We start from the raw sequence: 19,427 nt of genomic DNA, 5'->3' as shown, positions 1-19,427 counted from the left end.
AAATGCAGTTCAGGTATAAACTTGTCCAGTTATCAGCTGTAAAAGGATGCATACAACTTCCCGGGACACCCCGCATATATCAATTTATGTATACATTTTTATTATTGTTGTGGCATTCCTTCACAGGCGAGAGGGAAACCTTATTCTATGTTCATCCTTTTTGCAACTGTTTCCCACTGTTGTTCGTATTTGTCCATTTTATTTGTCTGTTTGTCAGATATTTTCTCTAATGTTATACTAGTATATTCAATGATTAGATTTAGCCATTGGTTCATGTTAATGGTTTGTTTGTTTTTTCAATTCAACAATATTGTTTTTTTGGCTAACGTTACACTTGCTAGTAGTGGACGGGCTTGATGGTTTGGATATTCACTGTATTCAGATCGCCAAGCAGACAAAGAATTGAAGACAATGGAATCCTGCAGTTCAATAGAAAAGAGTTTCTTCGTTACCTATGACCAGAACTCTCGCACTGGTTGGTTGGCCAAAGAGCATGAAATCTATCTGAAGTATCTTCATTGCAGCTTGTACATTTATCAGATTGGGAGAACCCCATTTTGTGCATTTTAGATTGCGTAATATGCCATCTGTGCAGTGTTTTGAACTGTATAAGTTGAAGGTTCTTATTCTTTGTCATTGTAAATGTATTTTTACAGATGTGGGACCAATAGCTATCTAATGTTACCGAAAGTTTGTTACTCCATTTATCGATTGGTAGACAAGTAGAGTTGCTACATGAGAAATCTTTATATATTTTTGAAAGTATTTCTTTTTGTTGAGGATGGATGTTTACGATTCTATTTACGAAAGGTGGTGGGTCTAACGTACCTGTTAGTGATGGGAATTTGCTTTTGATGGCTGCCCTGATTTTATTGTATTGAAGGAAATTGACCCCTTTGATTTGGAAATCTTGTAGTATTTTTTCATTATGACATGAATGTATTATCTTTAAACAAATGCTGTAACTGGTTTATTCCTGTGTCATCCCATGTGCTAAAATAAATAGATACATATCAATACAACTGTAGTTTTTTTAATGCTTGTATTAGTTGAAATGCTGACTCACGGAAGATGAGAGCTATTGCTACAATACGTGGGGCACAAATGTTTTGCCTTTGATAAAAGTCTGTGTGCCCAACTAAATTCAGCTCGAACTTTATAACATTGTTTTTTTTTTTTATTTACCTCCTTGCCGAGGTCCTCTTTGATGACCTGCTTTATCTCTTCCATGCTACTCTGAGGAGCTCGACTATGAAGTACCTTCAGTGTGGATGTGTACTCTTCCGGAAGGAGATAATCTAAAGCACCAAGGTGCTGGCCGACCTTGATGAAGGTACCTCGGTTTGCACAGCACAGGTCTCGAAGACGCTCAGCTGAACGTCGATGTACCTACAAGTGGTAATGAAAACATCAGATGTGATTATAATCAAACACCAAGACATATCCAGGGCTGAGCAAAGCATTAAATTGTTAATAACTTCAAATAAACTGTTATCTTTGCAAATAATAAGTATTAATGGCATGATACCAAAAGAATTACAAAGTAATCAGCGAGGAACACAGTTAAATATCCTATAAGGATATACGAAAAATAATATGCCTTCTAAAATTGAAATGCCACATATAAGATTATTGTTTACAACAATACTGTCAAATTTAAATTGATGAAAAAAAAAAAATATCGGTACGCATATAAAATACAACTTTAGTAATACATTTCTCCTTCATATTTAATTTTTATACTTTAAAAAAATGTTTATTTTTAAATGAACTATTTTTTCATGTAGTTTCTCGTTTTTCATTATTTGGGATGAACAATTTTTAGTCTTTTTAATCACTATTTTTATGTACTTATGTATTCCCCCAATATTTTTTGGTGTATACATGTTAAATGTAAATTCAGGCATCAAGAGGTTAAAAGGAAATGTCACTTGACTCAGTCCAGTCTCTATTTTTGGCATAATATCTTTTGAAAATAATCTGGAGGCGAATTAAATTCTGACATTGCGTTTCCTCCGGCTTGGAGCCTAATCATCTGATTCATCATTACTCCTCTCTTCAAGTAATCAGGATGTTTTGTCCTACACGGGCTGGCTCACAGCTTGATAATGACATCACCATGGAAATGATGCTTTCTAAAAGCCTGAAATGACTCTGAAATGTTCAAGCGTAGGCTGAAGCTAGCCATCATCTGCCATCAATACATGTCAAAGGCAGGTAAACGGCTGAGGCGAGGCATGTACAGTACGGCTATAAAAATATCTTCTATTCTTTTAGGTTTTATGTATTTATGTATTCCTCAATGCTTATTGATGTGACTGCTGCCATCCACCCAGTCAAATTCGATTGCCATTGACGTCTATTGCAGTCAATGGCAGTGATACATCACCCAGTGCCAGTTATCTCTGTGGAAATGGATTTGATGTCTGTCACTGTCTAATGGCAGTAAATGAGTTAATAATGAAGGTAGATGGCTAACTGAATCCCTGAATTCCTACATTAGATATGTTACATTAGGTACGTTACATATGCCAAGTTAGGTATATTATATTACGTATGCACGTTACGTTATGTAATGTACAATACAGGTAGTCCCCGGGTTACAAACGAGTTCCGTTCGTACGCTGGCGACGTAATACATATTAACCCCTTAAGTACTCCTAAATACTCCCCAAATCTCAAAATAACTATCCAAAAACATGTATTATACGTCATTGTACTGCCTTCGCCAGGACGTTGAAGCCAAGTCCGACGTGGCTTGACAGCGAGCTAAGCTCCGAAATGACAATGTCAGACGTCTGTGTGGTTTGCTGACTTTATTCATCAACACTTGCGGAATAACTAAAATAAAAATAAGATTAAATCAGTTTCATCTTCAATAACAGCAATTCAATTTGTGTTAATAACTAGTTGCTGATACAGGAAAAACAATCTACACAAACAATTACCATCTATCAGTTAGCGTCCGCATATCGTACAAAAATACCATAAACTCGCCCCAAGTTTTCGATCGTAATTGAAAATGCACAATAATCAGTAAAGAAAAAGGTGTAAAATACAGATGTTGCCTCTGTGGACGCTTCACAAGCAACAAATGTGCATGCAAGCTTGTAGGCTTTCCCTTCTCTCTCTCTCTCTCTCAGTCGGTTGCACGATTTCTTTGTGGGAACAAAAAAAAGCGCTCTTCTTGGTGTGTGCGCGTGTGGTCTTCTTTGTGTGTGCCAATACGTTCTTCTTCATCTGTACATGCGCTCTTACTCGCATGCCATTAGCACTACAGGTTCTACGCTTGCATGCATCACAAAACAAAAGTCAACATTATATTATATATTAGGGCTGTCAAACGATTAAAATTTTTAATCGAGTTAATTACAGCTTAAAAATTAATTAATCGTAATTAATCGCAATTAATCGCAATTCAAACCATCTATAAAATATGCCATATTTTTCTGTAAATTATTGTTGGAATGGAAAGATAAGACAAGATGGATATATACATTCAACATACGGTACATAAGGACTGTATTTGTTTATTATAACAATAAATCAACAAGATGGCATTAACATTATTAACATTCTGTTAAAGTGATCCATGGATAAAATGTTATATTAAAACGCCTCTTAATGTTTTCGTTTTAATGAAATTTGTAAAATTTTCAATCAAAAAATAAACTAGTAGCCCTATTCTGTCCTCAATGTGTGTGAGTACACAAATTGACAGATAGCGAACATAAGTTCCAAAAAGAAATCAGACGGTGTGGCAAAGTTGCATGGGCTTTACTGAAGTCATCTCTTTTTGACAGGAGCACGTTTCTTGTATTTTTGTAAAACTGAAAATAACAAGGCAATGTGTCAATAACTTGCATAAATCACAAAATAACATAAAATGTACACACACGTGTCCATTTGAGCAGTAGCACTAGCCAATTAGCTCACAAGCATCTAACAATGTAACTGCATTTCACCATATATGTGAACAAATTCAAATACACATCATCAATAACTATCTAATGCTCATGAATATAAACAAAGGAGGAATATAACTCACAAGCGATGCATGTATTAGACACAAACAGTGTTATGGGGCTATGAGAACTGCCACTGAATACTAGTGTTGTATCGGTCGCGAACGATTCGTTCTTTTTGAACGAATTGTTTGGGTGAACGAGACCGAACTAATCACCATCTGCACTGATTCGTTCTATGAAGTTGGTGCTTGTTCACTGCGTGGGAGGGCGTTGAGCAAGCGGCAGCGTCTTCTGACATCGCACACGACCAATCAGACGCCAGCCTCATCGCGGGCAGGGGAGGGACCGGAAATAGAATCAGGGCGTATGTCACTCACTTCCACGTGTGGCCAATGAGCAGCCAGCGTGCAGGCAGGGGGGCAAGACTGAGTTTTGTCACTTCCCGTTCAGTGACTCGGTCCTCCGGTTCCTGACCTAGCTTGCTGCTAACTTGACTTTCCAGTAATGAATATGCGGTGAACAAATCAAAAAATGAAAGGAAAGGACTTTGTCACATATTTGTTAACGTGGAGCCTATCAAATGCAGCTCAAAAAGACAAAAACACCACACAAATCTAGCGAGCATGGTTTAGTGTACTACTTTTCTCAACAGACTCGCGACTACCTATTACCACATACTATCAAATTTACAGTAATTTAAAACACGGGTAGCTACGAGGCAAGCAAAAGCTGAGCTGCGGTCGCGTGACGGCAATGAAGGGGGCAAAGAGCTGTCACTATAAGGAGGCTTCATGGCAGCGATATTTACCTCATATGTGCACAGAAAAAAATATTTAGTATGATCACCATAATACTGATTTGCAATGAAACGGTATATACATGTCCATTTTTTCCAAGTGTTTTATTTTTTTTTATTTTTCGTGTCAGGTGTTGGTTGGTTTGACAAATCATGTCAATCCGTCCATCATGTGCTACTCAAGCGCCCCAAAACAACGCACATGGACACGGGAGATGTCGCAATATGTCTACATTTTTCTTAACAGACTAATGAGAGTAGAAAGGCGATATCGTAAAGAGCAAACAATTATTTCTTGTCAGCATTTGACGATCTGAGATGCGGGGACGACAGGGGAGCTGACCTGATTATTTTATTTATTAATACCAGTGCAAAAATTCAAAACAATCACCATAATACTGATTTGCAATGAAACTGTATCAATTTTTTCTGAGTGTTTTTTTTTTTTTATCGTGTCAGAGCGTGTCGGTTGGTTTGACAAATTATGTCAATCCGTCCATCATGCGCTACTCAAGCGCCCCAAAACAACGCACGCAGACACGGGAGATGTCGCAATATGTCTACATTTTTTTTAACAGACTAATGAGGGTAGAAAGGCGACATCGTAAAGAGCAAGCAATCATTTCTCGTCAGCATTTGACGATCTGAGATGCGGGGACGACAGGGGAGTTGACCGGATTATTTTATTTATTAATACCACTGCAAAAATTCAATACGATCATCTTAATACTGATTTGCAATTAAACTGTCAAATATCAAAATGTAGTATTGTCTTTATTTCAGAGCAGCACATTCGACAACTAGCTATTTACATTTATAGTTTTAACAATAGTAACTAAAAATAATAGTGATTAGCATAAAAACAAAAATACAACAGAGCGAGAGGTAAATATGATGTGTTGGTCGTTCCATATTTTGAAATTAAACTTTCGATTTATTTTTATTTTCGTGACAGCAAGCATTGTAAATGTGATCAAGAACATGCTAAAGAAAGTCCGTGCACTCCCGGCCCCAACCCCCCGCTCCCCCCACAAAAGGAAAATGTTTAACCGTGTCCTCAATCGAAATGCAAGCACGAGCCATGACTTTGAGCCCATAGAACTACGACAGACGACGCAGAAGTTCTCCCTCGCTTTTGCAGCAGCGGGAGGGAGACGAGGCTGTCTGTGAAAGGAGAATGATATTGCCTGTCACTCATTACTGAAACTATGACGAGCGGTCAATGAGGAGCCTGTGTGCAAGAGAGAGGGAGGGACCAAGAATGTCACTTCCCGTTCAGTTATACTGCGAAGCGGTCTTTGGTGATTCGTTCGGCAACGTCACTTCCCGTTCACTAACCGAACGATTCATTTGGGCGGGGAGGGAGATGAGGGGGGCGAACGATTCGTTGAACGAATCTTTTTACTGAACGATCCGGAATGGATTCGTTTACTCAAGTGAACGACAGATCCCGTCACTACTGAATACTGGATGCGGACGTTAGCTGGTCTGAATAGCACTGTCTATTAGTGTGAGTTCACGTCGACATATAATCACGTCAGAAAAGCGCGCCGAAACCCAAATAATCCGCTGCACTGAATCGCCAGCAGAGGGCGACATTACGCCACATAACATATGCAAGTCACACCCAAGTGCCAGCAGAGGGCGGAAAAACTCCATAAAACACAATTAACAAGTTGGCCTTTCACTGTACTGACATTTAAATCTGTCTGAGCGGGCATAGTGCGTTAATTGCGTCAAATATTTTAACGGGATTAATTTAAAAAATTAATTAACGCCCGTTAACGCGATAATTTTGACAGCCCTAATATATATATATATAAAAAAGAGACTCCGGTGTCGTAAAGTCGAGATCACGTAAGTCGGGTACGTCATAACCCGGGGACGACTTGTATGTTACGTGCATACGTTACATCCGCACGATATGCAAGTACAAGGTATGTTATGCAAGTATGTTAGGTAGATACATACATGAATACAAAAGTACATACACACACGTACATACAGTATATACTAGGGCTGGAACAATCCGATCCGTATCCCAATACCCGTGTGGTGATCCGATACGTATTGCGATACTTCACCTAAGGCAATATATTACCTTTTAAAATTCATAAACACACAGAGGCATGTATCTCTGTTTAAACTAGATGCCATTTGACTTTTTTTTTTTAACAAAAAAGTGCATTAACTGTTGCAGCAACTGTTCCTGTGCAAAATAGAACAACAACTATTTAAAACACTTCACATTTTATACTGAGTCCCGATCCGATACCGAAATAAAAAGTTTTAAACATCTTACTGTCCCACTGAATTATTTTTAAACAAGAATAACATAGAAAATTCTTGTCTTTATTGAATACTTCATTGAGTCAGTCCACTCAAATCCGCTAACGCTGGTCAGAACACTTACACACCCACAATAAATTGCCACTCACACTACTGCAAGTGTTTAAAAAAGATCACTGACACGGCATCTTTCAAGTATAGCGCTCCCAGACTTCTCTGGCAACATCAAAGCCTCAACAGCTGTCACTCATCATTAACTTTAACAAGCAATCTTGAGCGCACTGCAGACAAAGAAAAGCAGCAGGACAGAGAGTGATGGGATTGTTTGCCAGCGCAGCGCATTAGAAGTATCTAAAGTATCGATACTCATAAAAAAGTATCAATACTCGGATCGTGACATAAGATCGCGATCCATCGCCAGATGATATTTCTTCCCAGCTCTAGTATATACACTGCTGGCCAAAAGTGTTGGCACCCCTACAATTCTGTCAGATAATGCTCTATTTCTCCCAGAAAATGATTGCTTTGGTAGTAATACCTTCATTTACTTTGCTTGCAATGAAAAAACACAAAAGAGAATGGAAAAAAAAAATTAAATCATTATAATTTTACACAAAACTTCAAACATGGGCCGGACAAAAGTATTGGCACCCTTTGAAAAATCATGTGATGATTCACTAATTTGTGTAATTAACAGCACCTGTTACTTACCTGTGGCACATAACAGGTGGTTGCAATAACTAAATCACACATGCAGCCAGTTAAAATGGATTAAAGTTGACTCAATCTCTGTCCTGTGTCCTTGTGTGTACCATATTGAGCATGGAGAAAAGACAGAAGATCAAAGAACTGTCTGAGGACTTGAGAAGCAAAATTGTGAGGAAGCATGGGCAATCTCAAGGCTACAAGTCCATCTCCAAAGACCTGAATGTTCCTGTGTCTACCGTGCGCAATGTCATCAATAAGTTTAAGGCCCATGGCACTGTGGCTAACTTCCCTAGATGTGGACTGAAAGGAAAAATTGACGAGAGATTTCAACAAAAGATTGTGCGGATGGTTGATAAAGAACCTTGACTAACATCCAGACAAGTTCAAGCTCTCCTGCAGTCCGAGGGTACAACAGTGCCAACCCGTACTATCCCTCGGCATCTGAATGAAAAGGGACTCTATGGTAGAATACCCCGAAAGACCCCACTTCTGACCCAGAGACGTAAAAAAAGCCTGGCTGGAGTTTGCCAAAACTTAACTGAGAAAGCCAAAAATGTTTTCGAAGAATGTTCTCTGGTCAGATGAGACAAAGTAGAGCTTTTTGGGAAAAGGCATTAACAAAGAGTTTACAGGGGAAAAAATTAGGCCTTCGAAGAAAAGAACACGGTCCCCACAGTCAAACACGGCGGAGGTTTCCTGATGTTTTGGGGTTGCTTTGCTACCTCTGGCATTGGACTGCTTGGCCGTGTGGATGGCATTATGAAGTCTGAAGACTACCAACAAATTTTGCAGCTTAATGTAGGGCCCAGTGTGAGAAAGCAGGGTCTCCCTTAGAGGTCATGGGTCTTCCAGCAGGACAATGACCCAAAACACACTTCAAAAAGCACTAGAAAATAGTTTGAGAGAAAGGACTGGAGACTTCTAAAGTGGCGAGCAATGAGTACAGACCTGAATCCCATAGAACACCATTAGAGAAATCTGAAAATGGCACTTTCGAGAAGGCACCCTTCAAATCTCAGAGAACTGGAGCAGTTGGCTCCAAAAATCTTAAAATTCCAGCATGGCATAGTAAGAAACTCATTGATGGATACCGGAAGCAGTTGTTCAGTTATTTTGTCTAAAGTTTGTGCTACCAAGTATTAGGCTGTGGGTGCCAATATTTTTGTTCGGCCCAGTTTTGGACTTTTGTGTAAAATGATAATGATTTAATTTTTTTCCCCCATTCTCTTTTGTGTTTTTTCATTACAAGCAAAATAAATGAAGATATTACTACCAAAACATTTGTAATTGCAATCATTTTCTGGGAGAAATTGAGCATTATCCGACAGAATTGCAGGGGTGCCAATACTTTTGGCCAGCAGTGTACATATGCAAACACACTGCAGCGACAACTCAAGGAATAACAAATTATGATATTTAACCCATTGGCTGCCATTAATGGTGCTATACTAGTCCTTAAAAAATAGCATATTGTGATAAAGGTCATTATTTTCTGTGATGTAGTCTGATACACATTTGACTTTCATCTATTTTAGATTCATTACACACAACTGAAGTAGTTCAAGCCTTTTATTGTTTTAATATTGATGATTCTGGCAAAAAAGTCAAGAAAAAACAAAAATCCCTATCTAAAAAAATTTGCATATTTTATCCGACCAATCCAAAAAAGTGTTTTTTAATACAAAAAAAGTCCACCTTCAATTAATTATATCAGCTCTGCACTCAATACTTGGTCGGGAATCCTTTTGCAGAAATGACTGCTTCAATGCGGCGTGGCATGGAGGCAATCAGCCTGTGGCACTGCTGAGGTGTTATGGTGGACTAGGATGATTCGATAGCAGCCTTAAGCTCATCCACAGTGTTGGGTCTGGTGTCTCTCAACTTCTTCTTCACAATATCCAACAGAATCTCTTTGGGGTTCAGGTCAGGAGAGTTGGCAGGCCAATTGAGCACAGTAATGCCATGGTCAATAAACCATTTACCAGTGGTTTTGGCACTGTGAGCAGGTGCCAGGTCGTGCTGAAAAATGAAATCTTCATCTTCATAAAGCTTTCAGCAGATGGAAGCATGATGTGTTTCCAAAATCTCCTGATAGCTAGCTGCATTGACCCTGCCCTTGATTTAACACAGTAGACCAACACCAGCAGCTGACATGGCACCCCAGACCATTACTGACTGTGGGTACTTGTCACATGCAAAATTTGCTTTCATCTGAAAAAAGTACTTTGGACCACTGAGCTACAGTCCAGTGCTGCTTCTCTGTAGCCCAGGTCAGGCGCTTATACCGCTGTTTCAGGTTCAAAAGTGGCTTGACCTGGGAATGCGGCACCTATCGACCATTTCCAGCACACGCCTGTGCACGGTGGCTCTGGATGTTTCTACTCCAGACTCAGTCCACTGTTTCTGCAGGTCCCCCAAGGTCTGGAATCGGCCCTTCTCCACAATCTTTCTCAGGGTGCGGTCACCTCTTCTGGTTGTGCAGCGTTTCCTGCTACACTTTTTCCTTCCCACAGACATCCCACTAAGGTGCCTTGATACTGCACTCTGGGAACAGTCTATTCGCTCAGAAATTTCTTTCTGTATCTTAGCCTCTTGCTTGAGGGTGTCAATGATGGCCTTCTGGACAGCAGTCAGGTCGGCAGTCTTGCCCATGATTACAGCTTTGAGGAATGAACCAGGCTGGGAGTTTTTAAAAGCCTCAGGATTCTTTCGCAGGGGTTTTGAGTTTATTCGTTGATTCAGATGATTAGGTTATTAGCTTCTTCGTACCTTTTCATGATATGCTAATTTTTTGAGATAGGGATTTTTGGGTTTTGTTGACTTTTTTTGCCAAAAATCATCAATATTATAACAATAAAAGGCTTGAACTACTTCAGTTGTGTGTAATGAATCTAAAATATATGAAAGTCGAATGTTTATAAGTACATTACATTACATGAACTTTATCACAATATGCTTTTTTTTTTTTTTTTTTTTAGAAGGACCAGTATGTCCAATCCTTTATGACTGTAAGGGCTGGCAGCGAATGATTGCTGCCAGAAGTATTGAAAGTGTAGCGCCATCAATGGCGTTGAAATATGTTCATTCATTCTGAGCCATCAGTGTTCGAATGGATTTCTCTACCACTGTCGATGGCAGTAAATGAGTTAAGGGTATTTGAAAGGGACACAGGGGCAAGGTGGAATCTAGCTGCCAATTAAGTTTTGAGAAGAGTTTTACAAATAATTTTTATTTTACAAATAAGCCATACAATTACATGTTACTAATAGTCCAACCAGCAGGTTTCACAACTGCATATAGTACCCAACATCTTAAGAATAGTGGAATACAATGTGTCACTGCATTCCAAGTAAAACAGACTACTATAATTAGTAATGTGAATCATGTTTAAAAAACATAATTCTGTAAGCGGAAGTGAGACTGAGGAGTGTTAGATTTGTTCTACAACAATGTGTGCACCAAATACAATAGATTTTCAATTGCGACTTCTTGAATAGGAAGAGTCAAAGGTGAGCTCATTGTGTGCTGTTTGGGCAGCTGGTCCTCTCCTATATTAAGAGCACAGCTGCAGTAAATGATTTCTTTAGCAACACTAGGATTTAATGACTGGGATTAGTGGACTATGAACAAGGCCCATTTATTATTAGGATGCCCATGATTAGCTCGTTACATGGCTCACTGAGGCTCATCGAGTTGTCGAGCATAAAAAAAAATGGGGAGTGGCATGCAGGGTTAGTATTTGTGCATGTTACCACAGCTTACCAACAATGAAAAAGATTAGATTAAATAAAAGTGGGGCGTCATTGATTGAAAAGTCTAGATATGAACCCTCAGATAGCTAGCTAAGGCTGTGAAATTAATACAGATTTACTGTGAGTAGTCATTTTATATTTCACTTGTGGTTTTCTTTCTGCGATTCACCTTCATGTCATGCAAAAGGGACACATTTCTGCCATCTACTGGGCACAGTTAGGGCAACTGCCAAACCTAATTTTTCCCTATGCTATAGGATACTGCTACGACAGGGGTGCTCAAGTCCAGTCCTCGGGAGCCCCTATCCAGCTTGTTTTCCATTTCTCCCTCGTCCAACACACCTGACTCAAATAATCAGGATCATTATCAGGCTCCTGCAGAGCTTGCTGATGAGCCGATCATTTGATTCAGGTGTGTTCATGGAGGGAGACATGGAAAACAAGCTGGATAGGGGCTGTCGAGGACAGGACTTGGGCACCCCTGTGCTACGTGATCACGCCTCACCATTTGCTTGTTGTTTGTACATAGACGTGACGATGTACAATTGACATTCATACACAAACTCCTCGGTAACATTCTTAAACAAGTACTAGAACGAAACTCGTTGGCATATATCATTGTACTAGGGCTGCAGCTATCGATTATTTCAGTAGTCGAGTAATCGATGAAATAGTTAGTTCGAATAATCGAGTAATCGGATTAGCAACATGAAAAATTAAAATACCTGAGCTGAGCCTCAAACGGTCTAAGAAAACTAAATAAATAAGGATCTATGTACAACAAAAGAACAATTGGCTAACTTACATAACAAAAGTCCACTAGATAAATGCTATAACACGCTAACTTTTTTTATTTTATTTTTTTTACAATGCTCTTAACAAATAGTTCAGAATCATATTTCTACAAAAAAACAGCTAAATATACCTATAAACTAAAAAACTAATGTATTAAAAAAAACATTAGCTCAACCAAAAACTTGGCTTATGTTGGTCTTAAGACAGACGAGAGGGCAGTGTATCCACCCAAATCAATAAAACTAAATACAAACGGTTTCAAAATTTACCATGACAACGCCACTTTAATTAAAAGAATACTCGAAGCAGCAAAATTTGATTAGAAACCTTTTTTTCCTAATCGAATCCTCAAATTATTCGATTAATCGTTGCAGCACTACATTGTACACTACCAAAAATTGTCAAAAATAGGCTTGCCTTCTTCTTCTATACAGTATTCGTTACTGCAAAGTGACACACTGTCTCCCAGTGGCCAAAGTGTGCACACAATTAAAGTATTGTGGTTCTTTTAAGTGGAGGGGCACGATGCCAAAAACATTGAAATAACAACAATACCACATTAGAGTCTTGACCCATTATGTATTCTAATGTTTTTCCAACCTCATTTATGCAAAACTCTTGTAAAAATAATGACTTCAGAATTCTGGCTTTATGCATTTAAAAGCGTGCAATGTAAAAACAGCAAATAGAATCACAATTAGGGCTGAACGATATTGGAAAAAACTGACATTGCGATTTAGGGGGGGGTTTGCGATATATTGCGATATTAAAACCCGAAGAATTTTCACCGGGCTTCAATAGCTCTGTTTGGAAGACTTCAGTTGACTCGCTATGACCACATTGTATTCATTAGAGATGTCCCGATCCCATCACATGATCGGAAATCGCGCCATTTTTCAGAGGATCGGAATCGGGTTCAAAGGATCGGGTTTTTAATTTTTAAAATATGTTTGTTTTTCTGCTTCATGCTCGTACAGCCTCTCACGCCCCCTCCTGAAAAGCAGTGCGACCAAACTGTTGTTCTTGGTCACCAGTGCAGTTGGCGTTTGGTACTTAAAGTTAACGGTGATTGACAGGTTTGTAGCTTTGATCTGGCTGGAGACCCCTCGGTAGCGCTCCGATCAAAGGCACAAATGTGTTAATCATTGTTGAGCTTGGTACACAGTCTGAATCGTGCTGTGGCAACTCAATCATTGTGTGAGAGGCTGTTCCTGGCAGTGTGAGCGAGAAAGCAAAACAAAAAACAAAACTTTTTTTCTCTGTATCGGATCAAGACTCAGTATCGGCAGATTCTCAAAATCAGGTGACTTGGACTCTGACGCGGGTGCAAAAATATGCGATCTGGACATCCCTAGTATTCATATAATACCATTTAATCCAAGTTTATCTCTGAATGATGTGGTGATGAAGATTAGTGTGTGTGTTTATAAAAGGGATCCAGGAAGCCATGTCTCTGCACAATTGTTGGTTTTATGAAGAAAAAAACAAATGTTTACATAAAAAATAAATAAATAAAGTCACACGTCCTGCGATAGGACTATTGCGCATGCGCACATTGCGATGGCGATGTTCAAACGATATACTGTGTTAGCCTAATCACAATCATAATATTTGTCAGACAATTCATAATTACATTTTTTTTCTGGTCAAAATGTGCAACTTTACCTTGGATTTAAGGGCCCAATATTCCTCTGTGCCATATTCCACATTTTTGAAAGCAGTCAGATAGTCATAGCTTATTACAGCAGTCTGTAGAAAAATCAATAAAGAAAAAAATATTAAGGACTATGCAGCACACACAAAATTTTTAAGAGGGCCATACGTGTCCTTTGGAGATTCATTGGCTTCAGCTACAATCTGTTATGCATGCTTCGCATAACATTTTTAATTGCTGACTGACCTGCTCTGTTACAGTTTTTCAGATATTTTAAAAGTCTGTAAATCCTTAAATATCTGTAGATATTTTAGAATATACATTACACAGCCAGTATGTAGTTTAAACAACACTCCAACTTCTATTTGTGCCAGAAAATACTCAGGTGACTTGAAGTTCCGCTCTGAGACCCCCATTTTGGCCAAATTTTAAAATTGTCCTATATATATGTGTGATACATCATTGGAAAGCTTAAAAATCTCAATTTTCTGGGGGAAGTAAAAATCTGAACGGGGTGCATTTTTTTGGATTTTCGATCCAAAAACTCCATGTAGCATGCATCACCGAGTGTCAAGACACAGCTGTGAATGGCCACAGCCGGATTTTTGGGAGATTTTATGGGTGAAACATTGTAATAAAACAAGGGTCGCCATGCAGAAATCGCAGACATCAAGGAGTGGTCAAGATTTTCTTTTTCATATATTTACCTTTTTAAACGTTTTTTTTTTTTCCTTTCAATTTTTCTTTGGATCGATTATTTATCATCTAAAATATTGGGGAAAATGCGACAGTAACAAAAAAATACAATTAAGTGATTGTTAGAGGTAGATAGCTATGACTTATTTACAGACATTATTTTTTTCATTGTGACGTAATTTGTTTAAAGCAGAAATGTGAAGTAATTTCATAACATGCCAAATAGGGTCACAGTTAAAGTAATTAAACATTGTCCAACAAATAAAGCATGAAAAAATAATTTATATGTTGTATATTTGACAAAATAAACGCGTTTCCGAAGTTCGAGCCTGAAAGGGGACGAACCCGGAAGTGACACGTCACACCGAGAAAAGCGATGGCAGCGCTCCATACATACGGCCGCCATACAAAGCCCTTCAAACAATGATTCAAACAGCGATATAAGTGATAGATGGAGCGCAAGGGAGGAGATCCAAGTTTTTGAAGAGTTGGAGGAAGAAGAGGAGGTTGGAATTTCATGTTGGACCTAACGTGTATTAGCCAGACGCTAATCAGGATGCAAACAATGTGCCTAGACTACCTCACATGGAATGGAGACAAGACCCATCGAGATTACAAGATTGGTAAGATATAGGCTGTTATTATTTTCATGATTTGAAGATGCAGGCATTTGCACATAATTTTATGTTTTTGTCTATCTGATGACATTGTGTAAAAAAATAATAATCAGACTTCATGTTCATTTTGGCAGATCCGGCAGCTCTCGTGCATATAAAATAATAATATAAAAACGTTGGGGGGAAAGAAGGAGATGAGTCGTTGATGGCTTTCTCCACTTTATTGTGGCAACAATGAGAAAACAAAATAATAGCGGACTGCCGCCACATTTTACCGCGAAGTTTTGCTTGTCGCTGATCTTCCCCTCGCCTCCTACTACTCACAGCTCTACAGTCCCAGCGTCTCTTAAACGGATCGTGCATAGTGTCTTGTTATTAGCTTTTTGTTGACAAAGGTATCGAACACACAACGTGCTGACAACTTTGTTTCTTTATTTACACATGGAGCTAACAGTACGAACACAGCTTGTGGCTCTCGGCAGGAAGTGGCGTCTAAAGGCGTGAGGAAATGTAGTTTTTTCCACACAAGCGAACAGATTACAAAGCACCACTTCAGTGTTGTCCCGAGACTACATTTCCCATGATTCACTGCGTGACCTGCACGCTCGCTGATTCGCTGCGAGACATTAAAACCAACACGCTTGTTCGTCAGCTGTCACCTGTCAGCGGCTCTCGTAAAACACAAACTAGAAGGCTATCAAGCGATCACCGTGAAAGAAACGCCGAACCGAACAAATGCAATGCAATGCTTGAAGCATGAAGGTGGAAATACATAATACAAATACAAATAAATGTGCACAAACTCACCGGCGGTGTGTGTCTCTTACGGCAACGTGACCGTGAATTACCGCGACACTGACCCGCTTATATGCACATCCACATCCCTTTCCCGATTGACAGTGGATTAACCCTTTCGGACAAGAGCTTAGATGACGCACAATTTAAACACGCTTAACCTAGCGAACGCAACAACAACCATGATCGGAGATTGCCACGAGTTAGCTTTTGGCTAACGTCACTAGCTTCTACGGTTCATTCCACAACAGTTGGCAGCTCTGCTTTGACAAAGTCATCAGTTATCTATCCAAAAATCACACTTACTTTTTGGCAAATCCTTGATCATAAGCAGACCGGTAAAGGAAGCAGGCATCTTCGAAGTGTTTGTAGCAGAGAACGCTACTCGATGATGGCGTGAAATTCATTCGCTTCGTGCGAACGAAAGATGTCCATTTACGTGCCCTGCTATCCTTTGGCCACTCATACAACTTTTCGTTTGAGTGAGAACAAAACATCGCCACACACCGCCGTGGCATCTTACCGAGAAGCAATGCAACAAACAATACTGTTCTATGGCGGAATTCCCTCACACTTCTCGGTGTGACGTAATTTTCGAAGATTTCCGAAGATTGCCGAAAAAAAAGCATTTTCGTTGTCAAGACTCAAGGGTGTTGCTATGGGTTAAACAAAGAATCTGGAAAGGTTGCATTAAAAAAAAAAATAACGAAAATATGCTTATAATTGTTTAGCCATTGATATTATTCAAAAACATGGTTGCAAACCTTACTTCACATTTCCGCTTTAAAAGTTTAAAATAGTTTTTTTTTTTTTTATAATCAGATATTAGACATTAATTATTGTTTCTAAGCTCAAAATGACAGACATTTCGAATAGTAATGACTTCCCTATTTATGGTTGGGTTGAAACAAAAGCTGTTGCGCGATGTCTGTAAAAAGGGGTCTACAGGGTAAAACACACAAATTAAATATACAGTAGTTCAGGGGCTTAATGCGCCATGAATCTGCTATGCCAGCATGTAGACATATTGTTCTCTCAAACACAACATTTTTTTGGCTTAAAATACAGAAGTTTATTTAAAAGAGGGGCGCAAGAGCAGAAAAGGCTTTTTCAGCCTTGTCTGTGTTTTCCGCCATATACAATTAAGATGTACATTGAGGTGTTGCAATTAACCTCATATTTTGATATACAAGTACAATAAATTGAACTAGACTCTTACAGTGGCAGCTGCTCGTCCGAATCGGATCAAACTCAGGTCATTGAAATCAAGTCGTCTGTTGTAGAGGTAAAATCCAGAAGAGGCTAACAGTGCAGAGGCCAGAGTGGGGATTTTGAGCAGCCGAAGACCCATTAGTGGCACTGTGGGGGTGAAAAAGAATACTGTTTAGATTATGATTATGGACAAAACTGTTTTCTTTTATATCACGACAAAAAAAGTAATTGTACACCTAGTGAAATAAATCTGTAAGCTGGTGGGCACGACGAGCGCCGTTTTAAACATTTGTTGAGAGCATTGCCTAGAGTGTGCCTGTCTTCCTATGTGCATAAAAGTGCAGTGTGCTCATGTCTGTAAGTGAAATGCAAGTGGGAGAGAGTCGAGTGACTGACCGCGCTGTTGGAGCTATGACTTGCTATGCAAACAAACCCCATTTTAAACCCAAACTTGTTATTGTTGATAAAGATTTGAAGGGAAAAATAACCACTATAACAAACTGCATTCTGGGATATCGACACTTCAACAGTGAAAAAATAATATTAATAATAATAAAAATAATGTGTCATTTCTGTATACATCCTACTCACCTACGTCACAAAATGACGTGTCGCTGTATCCGGCTGCCATATTGTCCGTCATTTTTAAGCCCTATTCTCAATGGTTTCAATTAGTCGTGCAATTTATAGAGCAATTCATGGAAGCCCCAGTGTTATCTGACGCTGTAAACTCATTGGATGCGTTGCATAAAAGGCATTATGTGGAAAAGCTTCAGTTTATCCATTCGCCAGATCCATATTTGATGCCTAAATCGATGTTTTTCGACCCGCTGTCTTCGCCGTCTCTGCCTGACATCTGCTACCCTGATGTTTACAACTATCTTGTCCACACAAAATCAGCCTATTCTCACGAAAGTTTGAAAAACTTTAAGAGCTTGGAGGGTTATAAATACTTCGTTGCTGGTTGGGTGAAACAGGTCCTCGTCCACGAAAATTCGGCAGGAATCTATCTTGTGCTCGGGAAGGTGAGTTACGAAATTTTCAATTCAAAATCTTTTGTTCTTGCTAACATCCACTGTCAAGTCTAATGTATTTCATGTCATTTGTCAATGGAGCTACGGCTTTTAATGTTTATATGGTTTAGCGATAGCACTCTCACTACATACATATATAATATGTAATAAATATGAAGTGCGATAGCACTACTCCAGATTGTCCCTAGTTGAATTTATTTTTTGGCTTTTGACCTCAATAGTGAAATTGTAAATTAATTGTATGACAACTGTCTTATTATCCCCTTATAATTATATATTTTCTGGTAGTTCATTCACAACGTCTGAGTGTATGTTGTCGGCGATTAGCCTAGCAATGATCTTAATTGTGGTTGTCAGCCCAAATCCCTCAAAATATATATATTAAATGCATCCTACCAGATATAAAATGACTACTACATAATCTGTGGTAATCGTTTGGAGCCCAGTTTTCTCGTCGAATTGCAGCAGTCCATCTCGCTCTCCTCTCCAGGTCTCTCGGAATACGGTAGAACTTCAAGTCTCTCCGTCTATCTTCTCTGTTATTGCAACCGACCGCCACACACGCCTTCACCATTTTGATTATTAATGTTAACGAGCAGAAAAACACGCCATAATAGGAGGAATTTACGTAGCGGTAACGCGTCAACACGACGAGTTGACGGACAATATGGCGCGGAGGCGTGGTTATGACGTCATGTGAGTAGGGTCTATAGTCTGCCTTTTTTTTTTTTGAGTTTGCAGGATGCGTACTCCCAAAGATAAGTCTGAACAGATGCATACTCGATAGAATGGATGGGGTGAGAGAAATCAAGTATTCAAATAGATGTGAACTTGGAATTGGGACAATAATAAGTCCGGCTCTGAGCACATTTCATGAGTACAGACAAGAACGCATCAGACTTGGTTTTGAGAGACAGCCAGTGTTAAATCTATATAGCAGCATAGGACAAAGCAATATGTCTGAAGAACGGCAGGCAATCAGGAATATTACATATACATATATATACATATACATATATATACATATACATATATATACATATACATATATATATACATATATATATACATATACATATATACATATACATATATACATATACATATATAT

General features: G+C 39.0%; 1 protein-coding gene across 3 annotated transcripts in view; it reads right to left on the bottom strand.

Annotated features, from left to right (window-relative positions):
* adck1 (aarF domain containing kinase 1) overlaps positions 1 to 19,427 on the bottom strand; it is a 50,903-nt gene that overhangs the window by 26,597 nt on the left and 4,879 nt on the right. For all 3 annotated transcript variants that reach the window (XM_057860444.1, XM_057860445.1, XM_057860443.1), the window contains exons 2-4: positions 17,290 to 17,429; positions 13,974 to 14,057; positions 1,186 to 1,389 (exon numbers count right to left, since the gene is read on the bottom strand). In XM_057860444.1, coding sequence (XP_057716427.1) covers positions 1,186 to 1,389; positions 13,974 to 14,057; positions 17,290 to 17,429 — 428 coding nt within the window. The remainder of the gene's footprint in view (positions 1 to 1,185; positions 1,390 to 13,973; positions 14,058 to 17,289; positions 17,430 to 19,427) is intronic.

The sequence above is a fragment of the Corythoichthys intestinalis genome, chromosome 15 (assembly GCF_030265065.1).
Source record: "Corythoichthys intestinalis isolate RoL2023-P3 chromosome 15, ASM3026506v1, whole genome shotgun sequence".
Lineage (NCBI taxonomy): Eukaryota > Metazoa > Chordata > Actinopteri > Syngnathiformes > Syngnathidae > Corythoichthys > Corythoichthys intestinalis.
This window is presented reverse-complemented; position numbering and strand designations above follow the sequence as displayed.